We start from the raw sequence: 22,403 nt of genomic DNA on the forward strand, positions 1-22,403 counted from the left end.
TCCTTTCATTGATCGCTGTATTCAGCTCCTCTTTATCTATCCAATTCATATTTGGCAAGGGCGGATCTGGGACTGGTCCACTGGTCTGCAAAATTCGAATGTGCCCTCCACAAAGTCTGGAAAATTTTGTTTTGCAAAGAAAATCTTAAGAAAATAAAGCCAAACGGGCTCGGGTAAGCCAAATCAGCCCTTTTCGATTTCCAGGTATACCCCTTCCACAAATCCTAGATCCGCCTTTGTTTCTCAGTATTTTCCTAGGAAAGCCAATCTGCCTAGAAATCACACGGTTAGGATTATTCGGGCATAGGAGCTGTCGCAGGAATACAAAATATTGTATATTATCCTAAGATATTCTATAGCTACAGAGCATATACACCCCAGTACTTACAGAGACTTAAGTGGAGCTTTGATTTTGGACGCTATCTCTTAGTGTTGTGACCAAACCCTTGCGAGATGTTAGCTGGAATGCTCTCATGGAGCTTTGGTTTTGTACCCCAGTTTTGTGACGAGCCCCTGTAAGATTTTAGCTCCCTGCTACTACAAATCACAAAAAAACTGAAAAATGAGTAATTCTCTAATAAATAATGTTTATTCGGTTATAAACCTGATCACCAATTACACATGTTTATTGGGTAAAATATTCGATAAAATAGGCACCTTTCTTTTATGGCGGACTTTGGAGTGTTACTTTTAAGACTAAAGTCTAAACATATACAGTAGAATACGGATAAGTTGGATATGCTCAGCTTGGATATACGCATGTCGGGGAATTTCTGAAGTCCTGTTCCATTTTGGAACAAGATAGCACAAAATGTATGATTAAGTCTGGTTTCACGAGTCGGGCTCGGATGAAATCTCGGTCCAATTGAGAAATGGTAGTACATGTCTGATAAAAAAATTTCAAAGTCCGTATTATCTGAATATACGTGCCTTATGCGATGTAAGTCGGACCAAAAATAACGGTTCCAAGCGATCTGACTTACGCGTATTCTACTGTACACCGTGGTATGTTGCGATATACTATAAGATATGGGGCATTCATTCATTACGTACGCATCCGTTATTGCGTACAAAGGGGTTGCAAAATTCAAGTTTCATGCGTAGATAATGAATGAATGATCCCATAGTGTACATTATGCAGCTGATTTGATCTGTTTAATACATTCAGTAGCTATTTCCACGAGTGATAATGTGTCTTCATGTGTCATTAGAGGATGCTCCAATAAGCCTATAAATAAACGATATATCAATGTACAGAGGTGTGGTAAAATTATCAATTTCATGAGATGACAGTGAAATACGGTACAGTACCTTTTTGAATGGCTTCGTTCACTGCCTTGAACTCGTAGTAAAGGTTAGCACTATTCACGAAATTAAACTGATGTTCTGACTCGGGGATGTGGAACTGATGGAATCCACTCGGTGTAACTAGCTCCGTCGGGCTCCACATTGTAGATTGGAACTTTGAAAAAAATCGAGATGTAAGTTGTATACCATTGAACTCTGATATTACTCTCATAAATTTCCGTGATACAAAAAAAATTCAACTTGAGCAGAGTCTGTTATAGGCGCTTTTACGAAACTGAATCTTTGTAAATTGATTTAAGTTTCACGTTTACGACACGCGGTTTAGTGAATCCGATTTGGTAAATCAACTCGTTTATGGATGCGGTTTAGTAAATTGATTTATTAAATCGACTAACTTGCTCGGCGAGCAAGTTAGTGGCGATTTAGTCAGTGAAATCCAACATGGCGTCCTCTTCAACCGCGGGCTAAAGACATCTATTGCAGACCATCATCTATCAATAATTCGGTCACCATTGACGCCCATTTTCTTTCGAATCGCGACCTTTAAATTGATAAATTGATTCGACTAATTTACGAAAAACGATTCGATTTACTAAACCTTTTGTTTTCCGACATCGAATCGGATTTAGCTAAATCGAATCAGATTCAATTTCATAAAAGCGCCTTATACCAATACAGTTAACCCTTTACTAAATATGTGATTTACTCGAACAAGAACAAAAACTGACCTCTAATTTTCCTTTTGTTCCGTATATTTGGGCAGAATTTTCAGTGTTCTGACTGGCGCAACAGAATAACCTGGCTATTGTTTTGTCATCGTATATCAACGTTATGTTGGACATGTTTTCAATTCCTGATGGATAGAAATTATTGCATTTTTGATATACACCTCTGGAGGCAGTTGTTGTGAAACGATGTCATTAGTTTCAAATCGCACCTCAATGAAGATTTAAAAGACAATGGATCTAGGAGGGTGGCCACTTTCCCCCATTTACAAATTCCCGACCTTGATTTTTCCATGTTACAATAAAATTATCGAGTAAAATCAGCAGGTGAATGTAGATATTTCTTAGTTTCGAATGTTGAAATCGATTCATTTTTTTAACCCTTTCAGTGCTGACTAATCAATACCCTATAGTGCTGGAGATAATTTGAAAATTTTGAAAAATTCCACCCTAGTGTGTTGACTAACGGGAATAGCACTAAAGTGCGTATACACCGCAGCGCGGTATATCGTTAGTTACTATTTCACTATGTTTGACAGGTGCTGCCATCTTTCAATAGCGATAAAAACTAATTACTAATTACATCAATACACGGCAGTGTGGTGTACTAGCAAAATCCATCACCAATTCATACACCGCACTGCAAGGGTTAATGAATCACATATTGATAAAGAAATGCAGTATCAATAACATATCACTGAGTTTCCCGGGTTTTTCCTAGATTTTCCAGTTGCCACATTATCTATGTTTACCTGTTGGGAATAAGGTACCGGCGCAGTGAATTTTTTTACACTTGTTGCCGAGGACCATCGTGGCCAACTGAATGGTGTAAATTCCTAAATCGAATATGACGCTAGCGCCGAGGTTCGGCTCGTACGTTCGAGGAACGTGTTCGATATTCACGCTGAATTTAGCGTCAACCAATCGTACGTCGCCGATCGCGTTGCGAGACAACTCCGCTCTGAGTTGTTCGTAACCCGGCGTGAATCTACTCCAAACAGCCTGAAAAAGAAAAAACACTGATAAAAAACATAAATGATTATTAGACGAGAAGATACACAATATCCGCCTATGATGATGACGAGAGAAATCCCACAATAACGAAGCCAATATTGCAAAATTCTATATTGGAATGATTATATTTGAGGAGCGACGTTTCGGCTAACAACTGTTAGCCATCATCAGGCGTACTGACAATGATGGCTAACAGTTTTTAGCCGAAACGTCGCTCCTCAAATCTCAAATATAATCATACTGATATAGAATTTTTCAATCTTGGCTTCATTATTTTGGGATTTCTCGCGTCATCAATGATTATCTAAGATTAATACAAAATTCCCCTGGCCTAATTCCATAGTACGCTGCCATTAATTTTCAATAGTAACATAAGGCTAAAATAAAATGATGCCTTGTTTCTCCTTATCGGCTAGGTCATTTATGTTAACTGCAATAAAATTCATTTCTATAACTGCCGGATCTGATACGGCTAGTTTGATCATAATTTTGAGAAACAAGGTGTCAATTTTTTTAGTTTTAAGTTGATTAACTATATGAAATGGACCTAGTTTCACCAGAGTTGTAAGTCAAAGAGTTCACTCTTGGTTCATTCTCAATGAGGTAATTAAGCATTATAACATCATCCAAGCATTTTAAGGCTTGCAAATTTTACAATGTAACTAGGCACGACGAATCAGCTGCCTAGACTACCTCCACCGCTTAAACTGCTGATTCTTCTGAACTTTTCGCCTGAGACATTACTTAGGTACTTCGCCAAGAATTCACGCTGAAATGGTGAATATCTGTGGCTTGGCGAATGGATGTGTTTAAATTGATACCCACGTTGCACCTATTCGACTAATGAGCCGGCATGCAGCTTACCTCCATTAGAAACTTTTTCTGCTGTTTGGCGTAAGCTAGGATTTCTTTAGTTTGTTCGATGTCCATCGTCAGCGGTTTCTCACAAAGAACGTGTTTTCCGGCTTTCAACATCTGCATGCAGACCTCGTAGTGATGATTAGTGATGTTATTGACATAAATGATATCTATGGAAAATATGAAAAAAGGTTTGATATGATAACAGGGCTCTAACAGATCAAGGAATCCAAAATTCTCTGATTATCCAAAAATTTCCTGATTGAATTGGGTACTGTTACCGCTACTGTGGCAATCAAGGATTCCTTGTATGGCAGGTGAGGATCCACCAGCTTCGCTAGTGGTTACTCGGTTGCCAGGCTTCAATTTCTTCTACATTTCAATAATATTCGTATCAACTTTTCTCATTCGCAAATCTTTTTTTCAGTAAAACTATATCCACTAATTTTGGACGCCAATCTGCTTATATATTTGATGACTTGTTTGAAAAAATTTCCATTTTGGAGCCAGTTCAAAGTTTATTAAAAATCAACTAATATTCAATATCAATAACTGAGTGCATTGTTTCGCCACTAGCGTGTGCCAGTACACCATGGAATTGTAAGATTTTCTGTGGGGGATGTTTCTTATCAAGAGGTTCACGACTTTTGCATGATTATCAAGAATCAGAATTTTCTGATTTTCCCTTCCACGAAAAAAAAATCAATGCACATTTTTATGAGTTTCCCCGACGAGTCACTTACCGATATTTGGGTCGTCGGCTATCTCCTGATAACAGCCATAAGCCTGCGCAATGCCGTGATTTTCAGCGAAGGTCTTAGCTCGCTGTAAATCCCTCGCCGCAACCGCCTGAACCTGAACAGAAATTCATTACGAAAAATAATTAAGAAATATCCCGAGATCTTTTGCTATATACATTTTTTTCATCTCTGTTTCGCATTATTAACACCACAGGCACTTATAACAAGTAACAATAGCAGTTAAGCCTATACAGTGTTGCACTTTGTGCATTCATCACCGGGTTGAAAGTCATCACATTACTTACCGGTAGATTATCTCTAATTTCCTAAGTATAAGTCATCATTTGGACAAGAAGCAATATAGAACTGTAAGCGAACAGTGCTTGAAATAATAAGCCAACATAATGATTGTCCCAGTTTAGTCAATAACCAGTCAGTGGTTTAGGTCCATGAACGGATATTTTGCAAAAAAAACTGGTAATTGGATAATATCGGGATTCAAACCCTACGACCAAAATCACCTGTTGATGGAATTCCCTTGGAAATTACGTCACACGTTGGCAAAATATAGCATTTACGAAAAAATAATGCCACATTGGCAAAATATCCACTTCCAATTATATTTTCATTGTATCTAAGACTTACCATTAATTTCTTTTCATCGGGTGCGTGTAGCTCGATGGCAGATACAAAATCATGAGCAATTGCACCAGCTCCGGCCAAACCCCATCTCAACGGTGCCATTTTCCTGCTTAAAAAAAAATAATATTCCACAAGTTTGATCACAGAGTTGAAATTGGTTATCAGATTATTGAACCCTAGAGTTGACTCGGAACTGTGGAACTGGTTACTGGTTCGTATGGACACTATAACTATATAATTGAGTCACTCACACAATACTAGAATTTATATCTAGAGATGATCAAATAACAGCCATTCTATCAAAATCAATGGTATAAACAAATAGAGTAACAGTAAATATTTGACATGATGAGGACCAACAAGTCAAGCTGACTTCACTTGACTGACATGAGAGTGAGACAGCAGAGAATTGACAATCAATCAAATCAATAAACAACGTATAAACAACGCAAACCACGTACAACAGCTGTTACCGGTGAATGTCAACTTAAAGACAGATGTGAGACAGGTACCTATTGACATTATTGTTAATCGGGGCTCAATAGGGATTTAAGAAATTGATCCAAAACCTATTGAAATTCAAGACAAATTTTAAAAATTACTTACGTCAAAATGATTTTATCTGATAGCTCAACGACCTAGAAAGCCGGTTACTGATAACCATAAATGGGAAATCGACCCGGACTTATCGACCTCTACTGTGGCGCTAGCATACGGTCGTAATGTTATTAATCGACGCGGTACGAATCCCACGATATATGATAAGAGAAGATATATGATAACCTCATTCATCCTCAGGACAATGTAAATTGTATAATAATAAGCCTATAGTAGAAATACATGCGTATTGAAGGCAATATGTAGAAAACAATTTATTCACCGAACATTTCAACAATTCAACACTTGAGACAATCGTATACACAATAATAGGACATACATGTATCAATATCGTTGCTCATAGAATTCATCAATCATTGAGTAGAACATTATCACAGTTTCGAATTGCTCTTTTCCCTCGATAACATGCAACCACTTTACTCGTTCGCCATCTATCGGTCAATTGAGCGGATTGATTCAAATGTCAGATTGTAGTCAGGCTTGCATGCGGCAGTAAACATCCATCGATAACGCGCGCTTTCAGTACTAGTGCTGCAGTAGTTGACAGTCAACGCGTCGATGTGTACTGGTTTTGTCGCCGATGCTGGGAACGAGCGAGCTAAATGAATACCTCCTGAAATAACGTCTAACCCGGTATAAAACGCTCTTAGTTTGAGGCAGGATGGCGCTGACGGGATGTATGTCGTTCATGAAATATTTGGTTTTAGTCTTCAATTTGATTGTTTGGGTAAGTATTATATATCTGAAATGAAATTTTGTTTTATCGGATTTCTCGTGTACATACCACATGGGCATCTGTATTTGATGTTGAATACCGGGGAATAAAATTCTAGCCTTCGGCTTCAGCTTCGTCTCAGTGTGCTGACACCACTGGCACTGCCTGCCTCTGGGCTTTGATAGTCAGGGGCCAGTTGCACAGTCGAGGCTTATGTCCAAAAGAAGTCTTGGATCTAAAGACTGGTCTTAAGTTGTTAGATGGGCTGGGTAAAAGTACAGATCTGCACCTCTTGTGATTGATGCAATCTACTGAATGACAGAATCCAGGCTAAAATCTTTCAAGTGAAAAGATATCTTAAAACTTAACCAATGGCAATCGCTATGTACTGAATTGCTGATGACATTTTGAATCTGAAACAATGATATTTAATGTAATTGATTGAACAATTTACGCCGAGAGGTGCGGATCTGCACTTTTACCGATGGGCTGTTGTTAGATGGGCTATAGAACTCAGTTGGTCTTACGCTGGTCTTAAGTCTAAGTCATGACTATGCAATCGACCCAAGAGTTTGAAAGTTTGTCTTAATATTGTGAGACTTGTGGTCAGTATGGTGACCAGTCAGACAATAGACAATATTGTTCTCTCCTTGCTGATATTGACAATTACTTTTTCATCCATTGATTTTTGAGATCTTAATTTCAAGTCTGATTTTTAACTGTCAGAGATGTGTATAGCTGTCGAATTGATGGATTGGGTGCCATAGATTATCTGTCAGTTTAGATTTAATGGTTATTAGACAACATGTATACATAAACTAGATTATACGTGTCTATGGTTAGGCTAACGAAGCCTATCGTGTTTGAAAGTTTGAGATTACCAGTACTTAGATATCATAAAAATCAGTGTAACACATACCCCTATATCAGAAATGATTATGATATACGTATTGAGGACAAGCCATTTAATTGGGGTTAATTTTTCCTGCTGGTGAAACCATTATGTAGTGATTGTATGAAGGTTGTTGTTGCTGACTTGTGACAAGAATGTCGGCCAGCAGCCACACTGTGAACCCAGCAATGTAACATTGTGGATACATTGGCCATTGTTTATCTTTGATTGTGAAGAAACCAAAAAGATTAACCCCTTGAGCATAAACACCTTAGACCCAAAGATGCTGTAGTCGTAAAAACCTATTCGTAATTTCTTCAAATTGTGATGAATGATGAATAAAGTAAGATTAATCGCACTTGTCGGAAACCAGAAATGTAGAGATCCAGGTAATTCACCATCTTGGATGTGCAGGATCAAGGCTTGAATCCTATAAGTCAGAATATGAGCCAATTTTGATAAACCGTAGGCCTATCCTAATGTTTCAAAATCTAAAACATGCTTTCTAATACCTGGTAGTTTTCATTTCCTGGATTTATGACCTGATGCTAGATAGACATCAGCTTCCTGGTCGAGTAGTTGATATGATACTACAATCAGTCGCTTGATGAATTGTCATCAAGTGTTGTTTTCTAATCTTCGATTTCGAAAGTCCGACCTTTTAAGCGTTTTATCAGACCGATGACTTGGCATTTGTAGCTACATCGTCTTTTACTTTACATTTTCCTATTGAGTCAATTTCCTATTGTTTCTTATAGAATAATCAGGGAATTCTGTAAAAAAAAAAAGCTAGATATCAGGGAAATGTCAGGGGAATTTTTGAGATAGGCCTAGTTCGATCATGTCTTTCGTATTTGACTGTGTTAATTGATTGGAGCGGGTCGAGTTAGGGAAAACAACGTGCTTGTCCAGGAATAGGAAGAAGCGAGTGACCAAAATACATTTAAACCCCTTCAATTTGAGATTTGCGATCCTCAGTCTATCAGAGAACTAATATGTAAATTGGCCAAATGTGTCTTAAAATCTTCACCCTGTCGATGTAACATATTTGTTGAATTAAAAGTTCCTAATAACGTAGTAGTGTCTAATGGGTGCGAAACGTGCTAAATTCAATTTAGAAACGTCGCTCGCCGAGACAGTTCAACTGCGCGAAAATAAATGTCCTTTCAACATCAACCAGGAAGATAACAAATCGTCATCAACTGTAAAAAGCACTCGGTGATTACTTAGTTATTGGTTCCCCCTGCGTAGTCGACCGATGATAGCTCGCTATCTCTCTTATTTTCTGCTTGGCTCTCGTTTACGATCCGGTCCGGTGAATATAAATGTATCTATATCGACGCCGTGGAATCGCTTAAAATTCCGGTCGCGCGCGCCGGTTTTTCGCCGCCGAGATGGAAATTCGCAGTCGGTGTTTGATGACCTGCCAGAGTTCTCCGGTGAACCCGCCGCGCTCGCAACAATCGATGAATCCACTTACCGCGCCGGATTATACGCCGGAGATCGTCGCGGCGAGAAAAAAAAAACCCATCGTGAATCGACAAAAATGATCGCAGACCGTATGTCTCGGTTAGATACTGATTACGCGGCTCGATTTCTATAGAGTATCTTATCAGGGTACGAAAAATGCTCCATCAGGTTGGCCACTTACACCTGTCAATCAGAGAAAAGTCAGGGAAATATATTTCCTTCGAAAAAGCCAGGAAATAGTCAGGGGAATTTTCTTTTCTTTAAAAAGTCAGGGAAATATATTTCCTTCGAAAAAGCCAGGAAAAAAGGGAATTTTCATTTCATCTTTAAAAAGTCTGGGAATTTTCTTATCTTTGAAAAATCAGGGAAATAGTCAGGGAATTTCTTTTCTTTAATAAGGCAGGGAAATAGGGGAATTTTCTTTTCTTTAAAAAGTCAGTGAATTTTGTGAAAAAGCTAAAAATCTGGGAAATGTCATGGAAATATGTTGAGATCGCTAGATCGCGCGTAAAATCAAACAGTTTCCGTCTGCGTCTTATGTATTTGACTGTGTTAATTGATTGCATTCTTCAAGTCAGAGAAAACAACATGCATGTCAGGGAATAGTCGGGGATAAGCTAGTCAAATAAAAGTGACTTACACCCTGTAGGCCTATCCTGCAGCGTCAAAGTTTGCTATCCCAGTTCGATTTTGATTTTTGGGTTTGGTGCGGCGATATTTCGGATATACAGACCACGAAACGAACGCGTCGTCTCCGGTCTCTCAACGGATGACTTGCCCAACGGATATACTTCTGTTAACGTCGAACGGGGTTTCGAAATAATGAGTCTAAATAATAAATGCGACGGAGTTATAAAACGAAAGCAATAAAGAGACGCGAGGGATATTCACACCGCCATTCCGGGTTGATTAAGACAATAGCCGCGCGCATTCAGATACAATAGCGAGACTCTCCTACAGCGCAACGCCGGGTCACGCCGTACAACGATATCTTTGTTTCGCGCCGATACAAATCGTCTTTGTGAGCGACTATTGATTATCATCAATGCCGCTGCAGCTAGTGGTGACACAGAACCCGACACTCTTCGGGATGATGATTCAGCGTGTTACTGCTGCATGGTGCCATCGTCGCGCGCGAGCGTTATTACAATCACACTTACTACACAATCCAACCAGACAAGGACGAAACCTTGAAAAAACATACACAAACAGGGGGGGAGGCGATGAATAATACTAGCAATTTGTCATCACGCCCTCGAGATAACTCTGAAACTAACGCAGCAGCAACCCAGATTAGACTCGCCCGTGAAATAAGACAGTGTTATTGGTAATCTAAGATGAACAGTTGTAATCTCGTGAATTGTGATATATATCGATGTTGCGTTGCTCATAGAGTCGTAAATGGATGTAAGATTGCGCGACGGCGTTCGGTAACTCATTACTCACTCGCTCATCACTCCTAATCGAATTTCATACGTATTAAGACCAGAAAATGGTCGCGCGTTACGACCGCGCGTTGCTGAATTATTGACTGATATTTCATTTTCGTTGTAGATATGATAAACGGTGTTATTTGTAACGATTCTATCAATAAACGACAATTTGCGGTATCCCGAGGGTACTAGGCGTAAAGTAGAACACTTTGAAAGTTAATCTTAGGTAGAGTGTCTAGATAATTCAAAATCCATAGCAGCAAAAACAGTACAAATCTCATTTCTAATGAGTAACATATATTTATTATAGCGAACGTTTTCGGGAGTTACATTATCCCCTCTTCAGGCATAGCGCAAGTGATTAAATTTACATATCATACTGGTATTTATATAGAATAAGACAAAGCTAATTACAAACAATTTCAAATTACTGAGTGACAAGATAATTACAATACAAAGATAACTAATTACACACAATCTAAATTACTGAGTGAAGATATTTGACTAGTGGTTAATTATCTTCTGCCTAAAAACATTGAGAATGAATCCTGAACCGTGTTCGAATAGTTGTTGATTGGTACTAGATTTTTTGTTGGTATAAAGTTAAACTGGCTTAATCCGGATTTCAGTCTAATCTGGACAATATATGCAGACCAGGGCCCAGTTTCACGAACTAGTTTAAGCCTAGAACGGTTAAGTTTGAATTGTTGTCCTCATTGATAACATGACGTAACCAATTGCAATCACACCAAAAATTTGAGTTAAACCTTTTTGTGAAACTGGGCCCAGTTGATCATCAATATATACAAGAAAATGAATTTTAATCCGGATTTCCCGTAAACGGGATGAATTTTGTTGGTCGCATATGATCCGAAATTAAGCGGGTTCTGCTGTATGATCTCACCATAAGAAGATGTTTAATTCGATTCTTTCCTATGTTTTCTCGATTGAAAACTGGGATACCAGTGGCGGATCCAAAGACCTGTTTTGTAGAACTTGTCACATTCCAAAAGGACACTTTGATGTTGAAAAAGGCATCATGTGTAATCCCGCACTGAGAGGCCAGTTTTGAAGGACTTGCGACATCCTGAAAGGGCACTGTGATGTCCCAACAGGCAACTGGTGTCCTCCTGCACTGCAATGCATCAATCATAATCTTAGTTGACAAAATGAATAGATCATTCAAAATATTTGATGGACTTGCACAAGTCTCACAAGTCAAAGGGATACCAAACTTTGAATGGCGGGATACTGATAATATTGAGGATCTTGAATCGGGAGATCGTACTCGCTGAATCGAGTTGTTAATGGACGACGAATTACGCAAATATTTCGTGAAACGGTTTTCAAATCGTGTCTCTTTCCGGCGAGATGGAGAAGCAGATATCTTCCTCTTCTTTTTTTTTAATCGAAAAACTATCGGAAAACCGTTGAATAGCGAAACCAAATCGCTCGAAATATCGTCTCATCAATACAAACGAGGTTTATCGTTCGTAGATTGCGCAATACGTTATGATTGCCATTGGGTTCGTACCGTATAATGAACAGGTATTGATTTTCGATTAAGACGCCTGTCGTCGTCGCGTACAGACGGATGATATCTCGATGTTAATTCGATGAGACGAGGTTTTAGTGTTTATAATTCCACCACAAATCTGTGTACACATCTGGTCCTTCTTACTTTCCGCGACGCCATCTGGGGAATAGACCAGACAGGCTTCCAATCTTCTGCCTAAACGAACTGACAGGGTCCCTATTGTGGCTCCTTGATTCCTTTAAAACTCCTTCTGAATGGAAAATGCTTTTAGAGATGCTTGAAACTGCTTTAATTCAGGCGAAATGCCAAAAACTCCTTCAATTTTTTGATAGATAGGCAATTAGAAATGTTTATGGTTGTACAGTAAACTTCGACTAAATCGATACAGTTGGAACCAACTAGTCAGTTACTGAATAAGAAACCTAGTCTAGATATATGACTTTTAGAGCAAAAAACTTTTACAAATCCGTGTTCTATATATATTTTTTCCAAGGATGTTATGCGAGAATAAAATATCTGTCAGTTACCCTTTAACCCTTTCAGTGTGCCTACACTGCAGTGCGGTGTATAAATCAGTGATAGATTTTGCTAGTACACCGCAGAGCGGTGTATTGATGTAATTAGTAATTTGTAATTAGGCCTATCTCTCTTGAAAAATGACAGCACCTGTTAAACATAGTGAAATACTAGAAACTAACGATACACCGCACTAAAGTGGTATTCCCGTTATTCAACACACTAGGTTGGAATTTTTAAAAACTTTCAAATTATCTCCAGCACTATAGGAACAATATATTAATTAGTCAGCACTGAAAGGGTTAAGGATAGAAATTTGCTTACAAAACCACTGAATTACGGTTTACCTAGATAAACATTATCGATTTAGTTTGAGTCTACGGTAATTGGGATATGAAAGCGATGCAGACATTCTCTAGAAATTTGAAATTTTCTCCTTCAAAACTTAAAATCCAGGAATATCTGATCTGTAGGGTTCCTGCCACAAATCTGTGTATCTAGTACATCTTACCTTCACTATCCGGGGAATAGGCAGACAGGCTTTCAATCTATCGCTCGCTCGAACAACCGTACTGAACATATTACTTGTCAACATTGATTAATAGCAGTCGTAATTGACTATGACAATTATGCTACATCTGTTCTATAAATTAGTCGTTACAAAATTTCTCATTTTGCAATAATGACAGCCGAGGCTAATGTTTATTATAGGCTGGCGCGGTTATAATACCTGCGAATTTGTTGATCGCGATTGAGGGTAGAGAGAGAGTGCCACCGAACTACAACGGGCTGATGAATTAACCCCCTTAATTCCACAGTGTCCAAATAGTCGAATTAGTTCATTCTCAATGTTTTAACCCTGAGGCCAGTTCCATAGTCATGGCTTAGACTAGTCTAAGACCATTTTAGTTCTGTAGCTAATCTAACAGCTGAAGACCAGTCTTAAGATTTAAAATACCACTTTCGGACGTAGATCTCAAATATGAAGCCGCCCCCTGGGGTCAAAAGTTTCACTTAACGGTGATAAGATACTTGGCCCCAGTTGATTTTGGGGCCGGTTCCATAGTCCAGACTTCAGACCGAAAATGGTCTTAAGTTGCGGCGATCATCACTTGAAACGATCCTCAACAGAAAAGAAACGATGAACGACTGAATTCGGTGAAACGATGTATAGTAACTGATTATTATTCAGGAAATACACACTAACCCCGTGAGCCTGTATATATATATATATATATATATATATATTATTTATAAGAGTGGTTTACCACATAAGTCTTTAATCTGGGCGTACGTTAGATATGGCTATAGAACTAAAATTGTCTTATATCGGTCTTAAGTCTAAGTCTTTGACTGGAACCTGCCCTTTGTGGTTAGTACATAGCTTTATACTGCTGTAATAGCTCAAATATACATCTATATAATTAATTGGTGATTTGTTATAGATATTCAATATCCAGACTGTATAGTGGCTATATTTATCACAGTTACGGCGCTAGACCTGTCACCTCTCTCCCCTCCCCTGCCTCCCCTCCCCCCTGCCTTCCCTCTACCTGTATATCCAGAGCGCGGTGATCGAACTGTTTTTCATTCTATGATTTATTTTTCACGAAACGAAGAGACGGTAGATTAGGACGCGTCGTTGATCGTTGACGGCGGCGCCCGACCGACCGACTGGCTGCGCGATGATTGATTCTTAAACGATGACGACGAGAATTCGTGTTTCGTTTCCAGAGAAAATCGAATTTCGAAACGAATCTATTCTAAATCCTTACACAGTTTATCGAATACGAGCGAATTCTCGGATGAAAAATCATAAACCGAATGCAGAATTGAAACCTGATGCCTGCATCGTGCCTGACCTACTTATATCTGTTTTGCACTTTTTGCCTTTTGATGAATACAGTTTCATGCTACGGAGCTGAATGAAAAGGTACCCTCTTCCTATCCACATAGGCTAATGCTTATTATCAAAAATCAGTAAAATTGCTGTACATACCATACAGAAGGTCCGCTTCAGTCAAACTCCTGTTTATTTGTTTAGTCACAGTTACTTCTGTTTTTATTTTAAACTTTTTCATGAAACTACACGTAGGGTCAGTTAAAACCTTTCAGTGATGAATAATTATTAATACCCAAAAGTGCTGGAGATAAATTGAAAATGTTTAGAAATTCCACCCCCAGTGTGTTGAATATTGGGTGTATGGCTTTAGTATTTTTACACCGCGGCATGGTTAGTTACTAATATGTTTGGCAGGTGCTGCCATCTTTTAATATAGATTAACAACTAAACATCAATACACCGCACTGTGGTGTAGATGCTCATTATGTTTGACAGGTGCTGCCATCTATTAATCTGTAGACGTACTGAAAGGGTTATTAAGTCTATTGAAACTGTTTGCCGTTGACAATCGTAGCAGTTTCCAGTGACAGATTTGAGGTTGATTCAGAATGAGAATACACTGAACTGCGTAGACCACGAACAAACTGAAATCAGCGATTGATTTATTGATTATGATCGCTCGATGAATTCAAGTTGGAATTTCTTCCGAGTTGGTTTTTTTTTTTACTGGTAATTGATGAAGTTAGTGAGACGTGCACGCGGAGTATCGAATCGATACAATCATGCTTATCCATTTGTGCCCACACAGAACAACATCATTCACGAGTTCAACGATATAACGTGTACTTGTTCGGATTCTGTTTTACCGCGTTGCTGGGTCTGGAGTTCAAATCATCAGAACTAATTTCAAGTTAATCCACAACTATATCCATTTTTGGCCTGTACCAAATATAGCCTGACCCAAAACATCAGACCAGGCCCGAGCCAAATGCCAAATATGGCCTGACCAAAAACGTTGCACCAGGCCGCCCGAGCCAAATTTTAGCAGGGACCAAATGATTGCGTTTGCATTGCTACAGGTTCTGGAAATGGCTCACCTTGTTTGAGCATTTGAATGAGTGGTTTACATGTGAACGCGCTCTCTAATCAGGCACGGGCCACATTTGTCTCAGGGCACGGCCCGGGCCAAATCGTCTCCATGTGATTGCGGCTTCTGCGGGCATGGGTTATAGAAATGGTCTCTGAAATGAAATGAAATAATGGGAATTTCAAAGCCTCAAATACAACCAATAACTCTAGATACGGGTCCTGTGTTTACAAGATCCAGGTATATATGAATTTCCTCATTATTTCTATGCTCAGCTAAATAATTGCATATGATTAGTGTCGCGTCGATTATGCATCGGTTCATATAGCCGAAGACATTCGTTATCCGCGTGTCATTAGCTGTTGTTTTAATTGGACGAGGTTTTTTTTCTTCTGCAGACTTCGTTAATGAGTGTATTATTTGTGTTGTCGATTTATACACCGAATGCTTGAACGCCGGATATCAGTGTTCTTCATATGCTGGAATTCTAAAGGGGATGTATTCATTATTCAGTCTATGACATTTTGGTTGCTGAAGTAATAAGGCTATCGATCCGCCTAAAAAATACAGAAAATTCAACCTTTATTTTCGTTTAATCTTGTGTTTTTCACATTTAGCTCAATGGATTTAAAAGCAGTTATCAGCATTGATCGAATATTGACATCCTCTCCGGTAGGGGCAGTAGGTATTCGAAAAGGAGTAGCTGATTTTCAGTGGGGTGGATGTAAAAAATGAAAGGGTTGGCCGCTCCGCTAAAACCTGTTGTGGAGAAAACTGACTGTGTATATGTGCGCACGGACAGATGGGCATTCCATTTCATCTGTCTCTCGGCAGAATTGTTTTACCTCCAGCACATCTCCTTCCGCCCCTCTCTCTCTCTCCCCTCTCTCTCCTCTCTCTTCTCTCTCTGTCTCTCTCTCTATGTTTTTCCCTAGGAACATTGTCACCTGCGTTTTTCCCATATGTACCGGGTGAGTACAGCGACGGCGGCGACTGCGTTCGATAGCTTCGCTCGACGAAATAATCATTAGAATTATTACCTCTATTCTCAGAATAACGAGACTATACCTCCTTTCATCGACCCGGCGGGTAAAAAAAACAATTTCAAAACGTTCGAAAGGTTCGTGTCGGATTTTTCTGCTAAAAATTTTTGAAACTTGGATTACGCTGAGTCTAGAGTCAATTGCGGTGTTATGTTAATAAATCCATTAAAAGCTCATTCATCTCGGGACTTGACCTTTTCTTGATTCGTCACGTGGGAAAAAAGATCAAATCATCCGAAATTTATCCATTTAAACGTTAAAAAATGGACGTAAACAGACTATAGTTATTGTAAAACTATAAGCTCATTTCTCATTCAGATATCGAGATTATATTATTATTCGGTATTATTCGGTTATTGTTTTTCACGTCGTATTGTTTTGTATCTCTTGGTAAAAGTGGTTCGAACTGGAGAAGCTAATGATGAATAATAGAGAAGGTGTTGGTGTTAATGGTCGCCACAGTGATGTTTACCGTTTACCCTCTCAATCAGAGCTTTGAAGTCGGTTCCAGTACCGGAGAATGCTTTTCTAGTGTTTACAGGTGATCAACCGGTATCGACACTATTCCCTCATAAACCCCACCCCCCTCCCCCCACTTCATCTACAGCAGTAATTTGAATCATTTTTAACCCCACCGACCGACCGACCGTCCCCACTCCTAGTCCCCACTCAATTATTAGGTACCAGTAACAACAAGTCAACATCATTAAATCTACATTCATGTATACAGTAAATATTTACCCCGTAGATATTTCAAAACTTGTAGTTTTATTGGTGCAGTCTGTGTGATCTTATCTACAATAAACATCCTACACGAACTAAAAAAAACGGTTTTAAACCTTTCTCGTTATAAGTTCGAAAGATGATCGACTTTTAAACCTTTGAAATGACGAATCAATGTTTGCTGTGGATATGAAACAATTCTGAACGGTTTCCTTGAACTATAATCGGGAGTTCGATTCGACGTTTCGACGACTATATCCCGATAGTCGTCCTCGAGAATAACGACTGAAGATGACTATTAGGGTATAGTTGAAAACCCGGGGCCCGGTTTTATGGACTGGTATTAACTTTAACCCGGGGGCTAACTTATGATTCATTTTCAATTGAGTTAACCCCCGCGTTAAAGATAATACCAGTCTATAAAACTGGGTCCAGTAGTTTAGCTCGAGGAAACCTTTCAGACTTCAATCATATGTCATTGAACATTGCTTTGATTTCGATGACCGTCAGTTGGATGGCCGTCACAGGGTTGTATGAATCAGGAATCCAATCAGGCATTATTATGTCGGGTATGCAGGGTATCTACAGCCACTTCGACGTAATATTTCAGTGCTTCCATTATACATCGATATAGATATTGTAGTTGGATTGAGCGGCCTGACCGTAAAAGGGTTAATAGAATCAAAATCTAATTTAGTCAAACATCGTTGCCGCATTTCCGTAAACATGGTAATCCCATTTCACGATTCCGCGTTTCACGAGTCATATTTAAAATTGACCGTCATCTCGTTCAACTTTTTCATCAGTCTCCGCTGCGAATGACCGTTCGTCGATCGCGAATCTCGTGAAATAATTAAAACGATCCCCGACGCGGAAGCCAATAAAACGCCGCGCGGAACGTTTTTCGGCGTTTTCGGCGATAAACTTTCGTCGACAGTTTCGAGCGTATTACGCTTAGTCGACGACGTTTCGTAATGAAAGTCATTTATAAGGTTTTACGCCGGAATTATGACTCTTCCTGTCACTTCGCGACAAATTACATCATCGCCTCATTTCGGTAACGACAAGACGAGACGAGTATTAGATTGAGATTGCATTCTCTAAGAGCTAAGTCTTTCACTGCCTAGAGAGAGAGAGAGAGTGATATAGACTATAGTGCTGCAGGGCTCTGAAAATCACCGTCCTAACAGAATTACGCCTGCTATGAATATTTCAGATGAATATCCAAACCCACAGTACAGCGACTGTTAGTCGAACCCACAGTGCAGCGACTGTTAGTCGAACCCACAGTTCAGCGACTGTTAGTCGAACCCACAGTGCGGCGACTGTTAGTCGAACCCACAGTGCAGCGACTGTTAGTCGAACCCACAGTGCGGCGACTGTTAGTCGAACCCACAGTGCAGCGACTGTTTGTCGAACCCACAGTACAGCGACTGTTAGTCGAACCCACAGTGCAGCGAGTGTTAGTCGAACCCACAGTGCGGCGACTGTTAGTCGAACCCACAGTGCGGCGACTGTTAGTCGAACCCACAGTGCAGCGACTGTTTGTCGAACCCACAGTACAGCGACTGTTAGTCGAACCCACAGTGCAGCGAGTGTTAGTCGAACCCACAGTGCGGCGACTGTTAGTCGAACCCACAGTGCGGCGACTGTTAGTCGAACCCACAGTACAGCGAGTGTTAGTCGAACCCACTGTGCCGTGACTGTTAGTCGAACCCACAGTGCGGCAACTGTTGGTCGAACCCACAGTGCGGCGACTGTTAGTCATACCCACAGTGCGGCGAGTGTTAGTCATACCCACAGTACAGCGAGTGTTAGTGGAACCCACAGTGCCGTGACTGTTAGTGGAACCCACTGTGCCGTGACTGTTAGTCGAACCCACAGTGCGGCAACTGTTAGTCGTACCCACAGTGCGGCGAGTGTTAGTCGTACCCACAGTACAGCGAGTGTTAGTCGAACCCACAGTGCGGCGACTGTTAGTCGAACCCACAGTGCGGCAACTGTTAGTCGAACCCATTGTGCCGTGACTGTTAGTCGAATCCACAGTGCGGCGACTGTTAGTCGTACCCACAGTGCAGTGACTGTTAGTCGAACCCACAGTGCGGCGACTGTTAGTCGAACCCACAGTACAGCGAGTGTTAGTCGAACCCACAGTACAGCGACTGTTAGTCGAACCCACAGTGCGGCAACTGTTAGTCGAACCCATTGTGCCGTGACTGGTAGTCGAACCCACAGTGCAGCGACTGTTAGTCGAACCCACAGTACAGCGAGTGTTAGTCGAACCCACAGTGCGGCGACTGTTAGTCGAACCCACAGTACAGCGAGTGTTAGTCGAACCCACAGTACAGCGACTGTTAGTCGAACCCACAGTGCGGCAACTGTTAGTCGAACCCATTGTGCCGTGACTGTTAGTCGAACCCACAGTGCGGCGACTGTTAGTCGAACCCACAGTACAGCGAGTGTTAGTCGAACCCACAGTGCGGCAATTGTTAGTGGAACCCACAGTGCGGCGACTGTTAGTCGTACCCACAGTGCGGCGACTGTTAGTCGTACCCACAGTGCAGTGACTGTTAGTTCTTAGTTCATTATTTGTGAAGTGGTATGTGTTAGTGTGTTAGAGCATTCGTCTCTGACCAAAGCCAGGTCCTTGGGCAAGACACATATCCTCATTGCCTATCCCCACCCAGGAGCAAATAGGACCTGGCTTGAAACACAGTTACAGAAGGGGTAATAAAACCAATGTCACTTCTCTACAGGGAGAGATGACTGATACACAGTTACAGATATAGACTGACTAGTGGTAATAATAGGGGCATAAACGGAAGCGATCAAACTGTATCGTAACAGATTCATTGGCTATATAAATATCAATTATTATCATATTCCCGCCGACAGATTGGAAAAACTTTGTCGAGCGTATTTTTTTCTATTATCTATTGATATCCCCCGCTATGCGCGACAGTTCTGGTTACACACGCTACCTTAACGGTCACGTATTCGATTATTCGCGATTGGACGGAAATAAATGCGAAGTCGCAAACGCGGACACCTCGTACGCGGAGAGCTGTTCGAAACCGGGGGGGGGGGGGGGGGCGCGCGAGGTGTTCGCTACACGTCTGCCGTTCGAGACGTATACGTACGTACATCGACCGTTCGGATGACTTATCGCCCCGCGGGAGCGCCGACCTGATTAGAATTCATCAGCCGCGATATCGAGCATATCTCGCGTATCCAGGTTGTAACGGTGTACATCTCGCAGCGCGCGCCGGAGAGAACAGCGCAACGTATCACCGCCGCCGCTGCTGCCGAGGCTGCTGCATCATCCGATGAGACTATAATTGATGACTGAAAGGCGTTCGTCGGGAGTCGTTAGTCCCGCGATCTCATACTGCGTGTAGAGAAATTTATTATTCTCCTATTCGTATTACATTTAAGAATGACGCTAAGCAATAGAGTAACCGTTGATCTATACGACTCTTGTGACGTCACCAGACATTGCCTTTGCAATCTTCGAAAATTGAGCAGCCCCCTCCCCGCAGATCCAGAGGCTTATTTTTACTTGTTTTGATCCCGAAAGGGCACTTTGATGAGTAAAAAGGCAATATTATTACTCCTGCACTGAAATGCACCAATAATCTTTGTTGACAAATTGAAATGGGACAATATAGTACAATAACCACACTCAAACGTGGTGAACGGATAATAAGATAAAAACCCACTATGTACAATGAAAAGAATTCTAAAATCGAGAATTTGTCGCTAAAATGTAATAAACACCTGACGATGATCTCAAATGTCATGTTTATTATTACATTTTAGAAATAATTTCTCGATTTTAAAATTCTTTTAATTGTACGTAGTAGGTTTTTATCTTGAAATAGGACGCTCAAAAAGATTCGATGGACTTATACAAGTCTCACAAGTCCCCCGTGGTTCCGCCCCTGGTAATGGCTATTATAGAAAGTAGGCATAGATATCCTCGAGATCCCGGAAGAGGTGATCGTACAAAGGAGCTGAGCTCTACGTCGCGTTGATTGATATATCGATAAATACATTGTTTGTTTTTGTTTTTCGTTTCAGTTGATCGGTTTAATGGTGCTCAGCGTCGGAGTGTGGTTACGTCTGGATCCGCAGACGATGCAGTTCGTCAACGCTCTCGACGGATTACAGATCTATTATATCGGTACATACGTTTTAATTGGTGCCGGTGGATTAATGACGATTGTCGGTTTCGTCGGCTGCTGCGGTGCGTTCCAAGAATCTGCTTGTATGCTCGGAACTGTAAGTATATACACTGTCGGTCGCGGCGTAACGACTCAGAAGTGACGGTGAAATTACGCGCACTCACCGGGGATCGAACCCGGGTCTCGTACGGAGACAGCAAACGTGCTAACCAGCAGACCAATAGAACTAGTCCACTTGGCCAGTGGTTATACCGCTTGTCCTATATCAGGCACCAGATAACTGATAGTGAAATTACGCGCACTCACCGGGGATCGAACCTGGGTCTCGAATGTAGACAGCAAGTGTGCTAACCAGCAGACCAATAGAACTAGTCCACTTGGCCAGTGGTTATACAGCTTGTCCTATATCAGACAGCAAACGTGCTAACCAGCAGACCGAAAGAACTAGTCCACTTGGCCAGTGGTTATACAGCTTGTCCTATATCAGGCACCAGATAACTGATAGTGAAATTACGCGCACTCACCGGGGATCAAACCCGGGTCTTGAATGTAGACAGCAAGCATGCTAACCAGTAGACCAATAGAACTAGTCCACTTGGCCAGTGGTTATACAGCTTGTCCTATATCAGACAGCAAACGTGCTAACCAGCAGACCAATAGAACTAGTCCACTTGGCCGTGGTTATACAGCTTGTCCTATATCAGGCACCAGATAACTGATAGTGAAATTACGCGCACTCACCGGGGATCAAACCCGGGTCTCGAATGTAGACAGCAAGCGTGCTAACCAGTAGACCAAAAGAACTAGTCCACTTGGCCAGTGGTTATACAGCTTGTCCTCTATCATACAACAGCAGCTCATTAACTACGTAAGATCCTTAGCCGTTCTGATAATTGCCGATATGAAGTCCCTCGATGTCTGCACTTCCTACAGTCCGAATCTCGTTTGATATCATTTCCGACATTCGTTTTGTAATTGAGTCTCGAAGCTTGCTAATCTACGTGTGATCCTTATACTCACTAATTGCTACATCCCTACATATCCTATTAGCTTCG

The 22,403-nt window shown here is 40.8% G+C and overlaps 2 protein-coding genes across 6 annotated transcripts in view; one reads left to right on the forward strand and one right to left on the reverse strand.

Annotated features, from left to right (window-relative positions):
• Positions 1–577: 577 nt before the first annotated feature.
• LOC141912648 (trans-1,2-dihydrobenzene-1,2-diol dehydrogenase-like) lies at positions 578–5,939 on the reverse strand. Of its 5 annotated transcripts, none has more exons than XM_074803966.1 (8): positions 5,894–5,939; positions 5,291–5,396; positions 4,649–4,760; positions 3,912–4,075; positions 2,786–3,035; positions 2,037–2,161; positions 1,312–1,462; positions 578–1,228 (listed from the first exon to the last, which is right to left on the reverse strand). In XM_074803966.1, the coding sequence occupies exons 2-8, from the start codon at positions 5,387–5,389 to the stop codon at positions 1,134–1,136; spliced, it is 996 nt and encodes a 331-aa protein (XP_074660067.1). In that variant the 5' UTR covers positions 5,390–5,396; positions 5,894–5,939; the 3' UTR covers positions 578–1,133. The 5 variants fall into 5 exon arrangements, with proteins under 5 accessions (XP_074660067.1, XP_074660068.1, XP_074660069.1 ...); XM_074803967.1 differs by having other exon boundaries at positions 5,291–5,393; positions 5,894–5,937; XM_074803968.1 differs by lacking the exon at positions 5,894–5,939 and adding an exon at positions 5,749–5,840.
• Positions 5,940–6,378: 439 nt separating this feature from the next.
• The window catches only part of LOC141913095 (CD9 antigen-like), a 46,677-nt gene continuing 30,652 nt past the window's right edge, over positions 6,379–22,403 (forward strand). The window contains exons 1-2 of the mRNA XM_074804548.1: positions 6,379–6,632; positions 21,245–21,445. Of these exons, the coding sequence (XP_074660649.1) occupies positions 6,567–6,632; positions 21,245–21,445 (267 nt within the window). The 5' untranslated portion in view covers positions 6,379–6,566. The remainder of the gene's footprint in view (positions 6,633–21,244; positions 21,446–22,403) is intronic.

The sequence above is a fragment of the Tubulanus polymorphus genome, chromosome 11 (genome assembly GCF_964204645.1).
Source record: "Tubulanus polymorphus chromosome 11, tnTubPoly1.2, whole genome shotgun sequence".
Classification (NCBI taxonomy): domain Eukaryota; kingdom Metazoa; phylum Nemertea; class Palaeonemertea; order Tubulaniformes; family Tubulanidae; genus Tubulanus; species Tubulanus polymorphus.

Excerpts from the sequence above, each read along its gene's own strand:
- LOC141912648 (XM_074803966.1), bottom strand. The coding sequence starts at position 5,389 with ATGGCACCGTTGAGATGGGGTTTGGCCGGAGCTGGTGCAATTGCTCAT. Across the intron at positions 4,076-4,648 it reads AGCCGACGACCCAAATATCG|ATATCATTTATGTCAATAAC; the intron begins GTAAGTGACTCG and ends TATTTTCCATAG. Across the intron at positions 3,036-3,911 it reads AGAAAAAGTTTCTAATGGAG|GCTGTTTGGAGTAGATTCAC; the intron begins GTAAGCTGCATG and ends TTTCTTTTTCAG.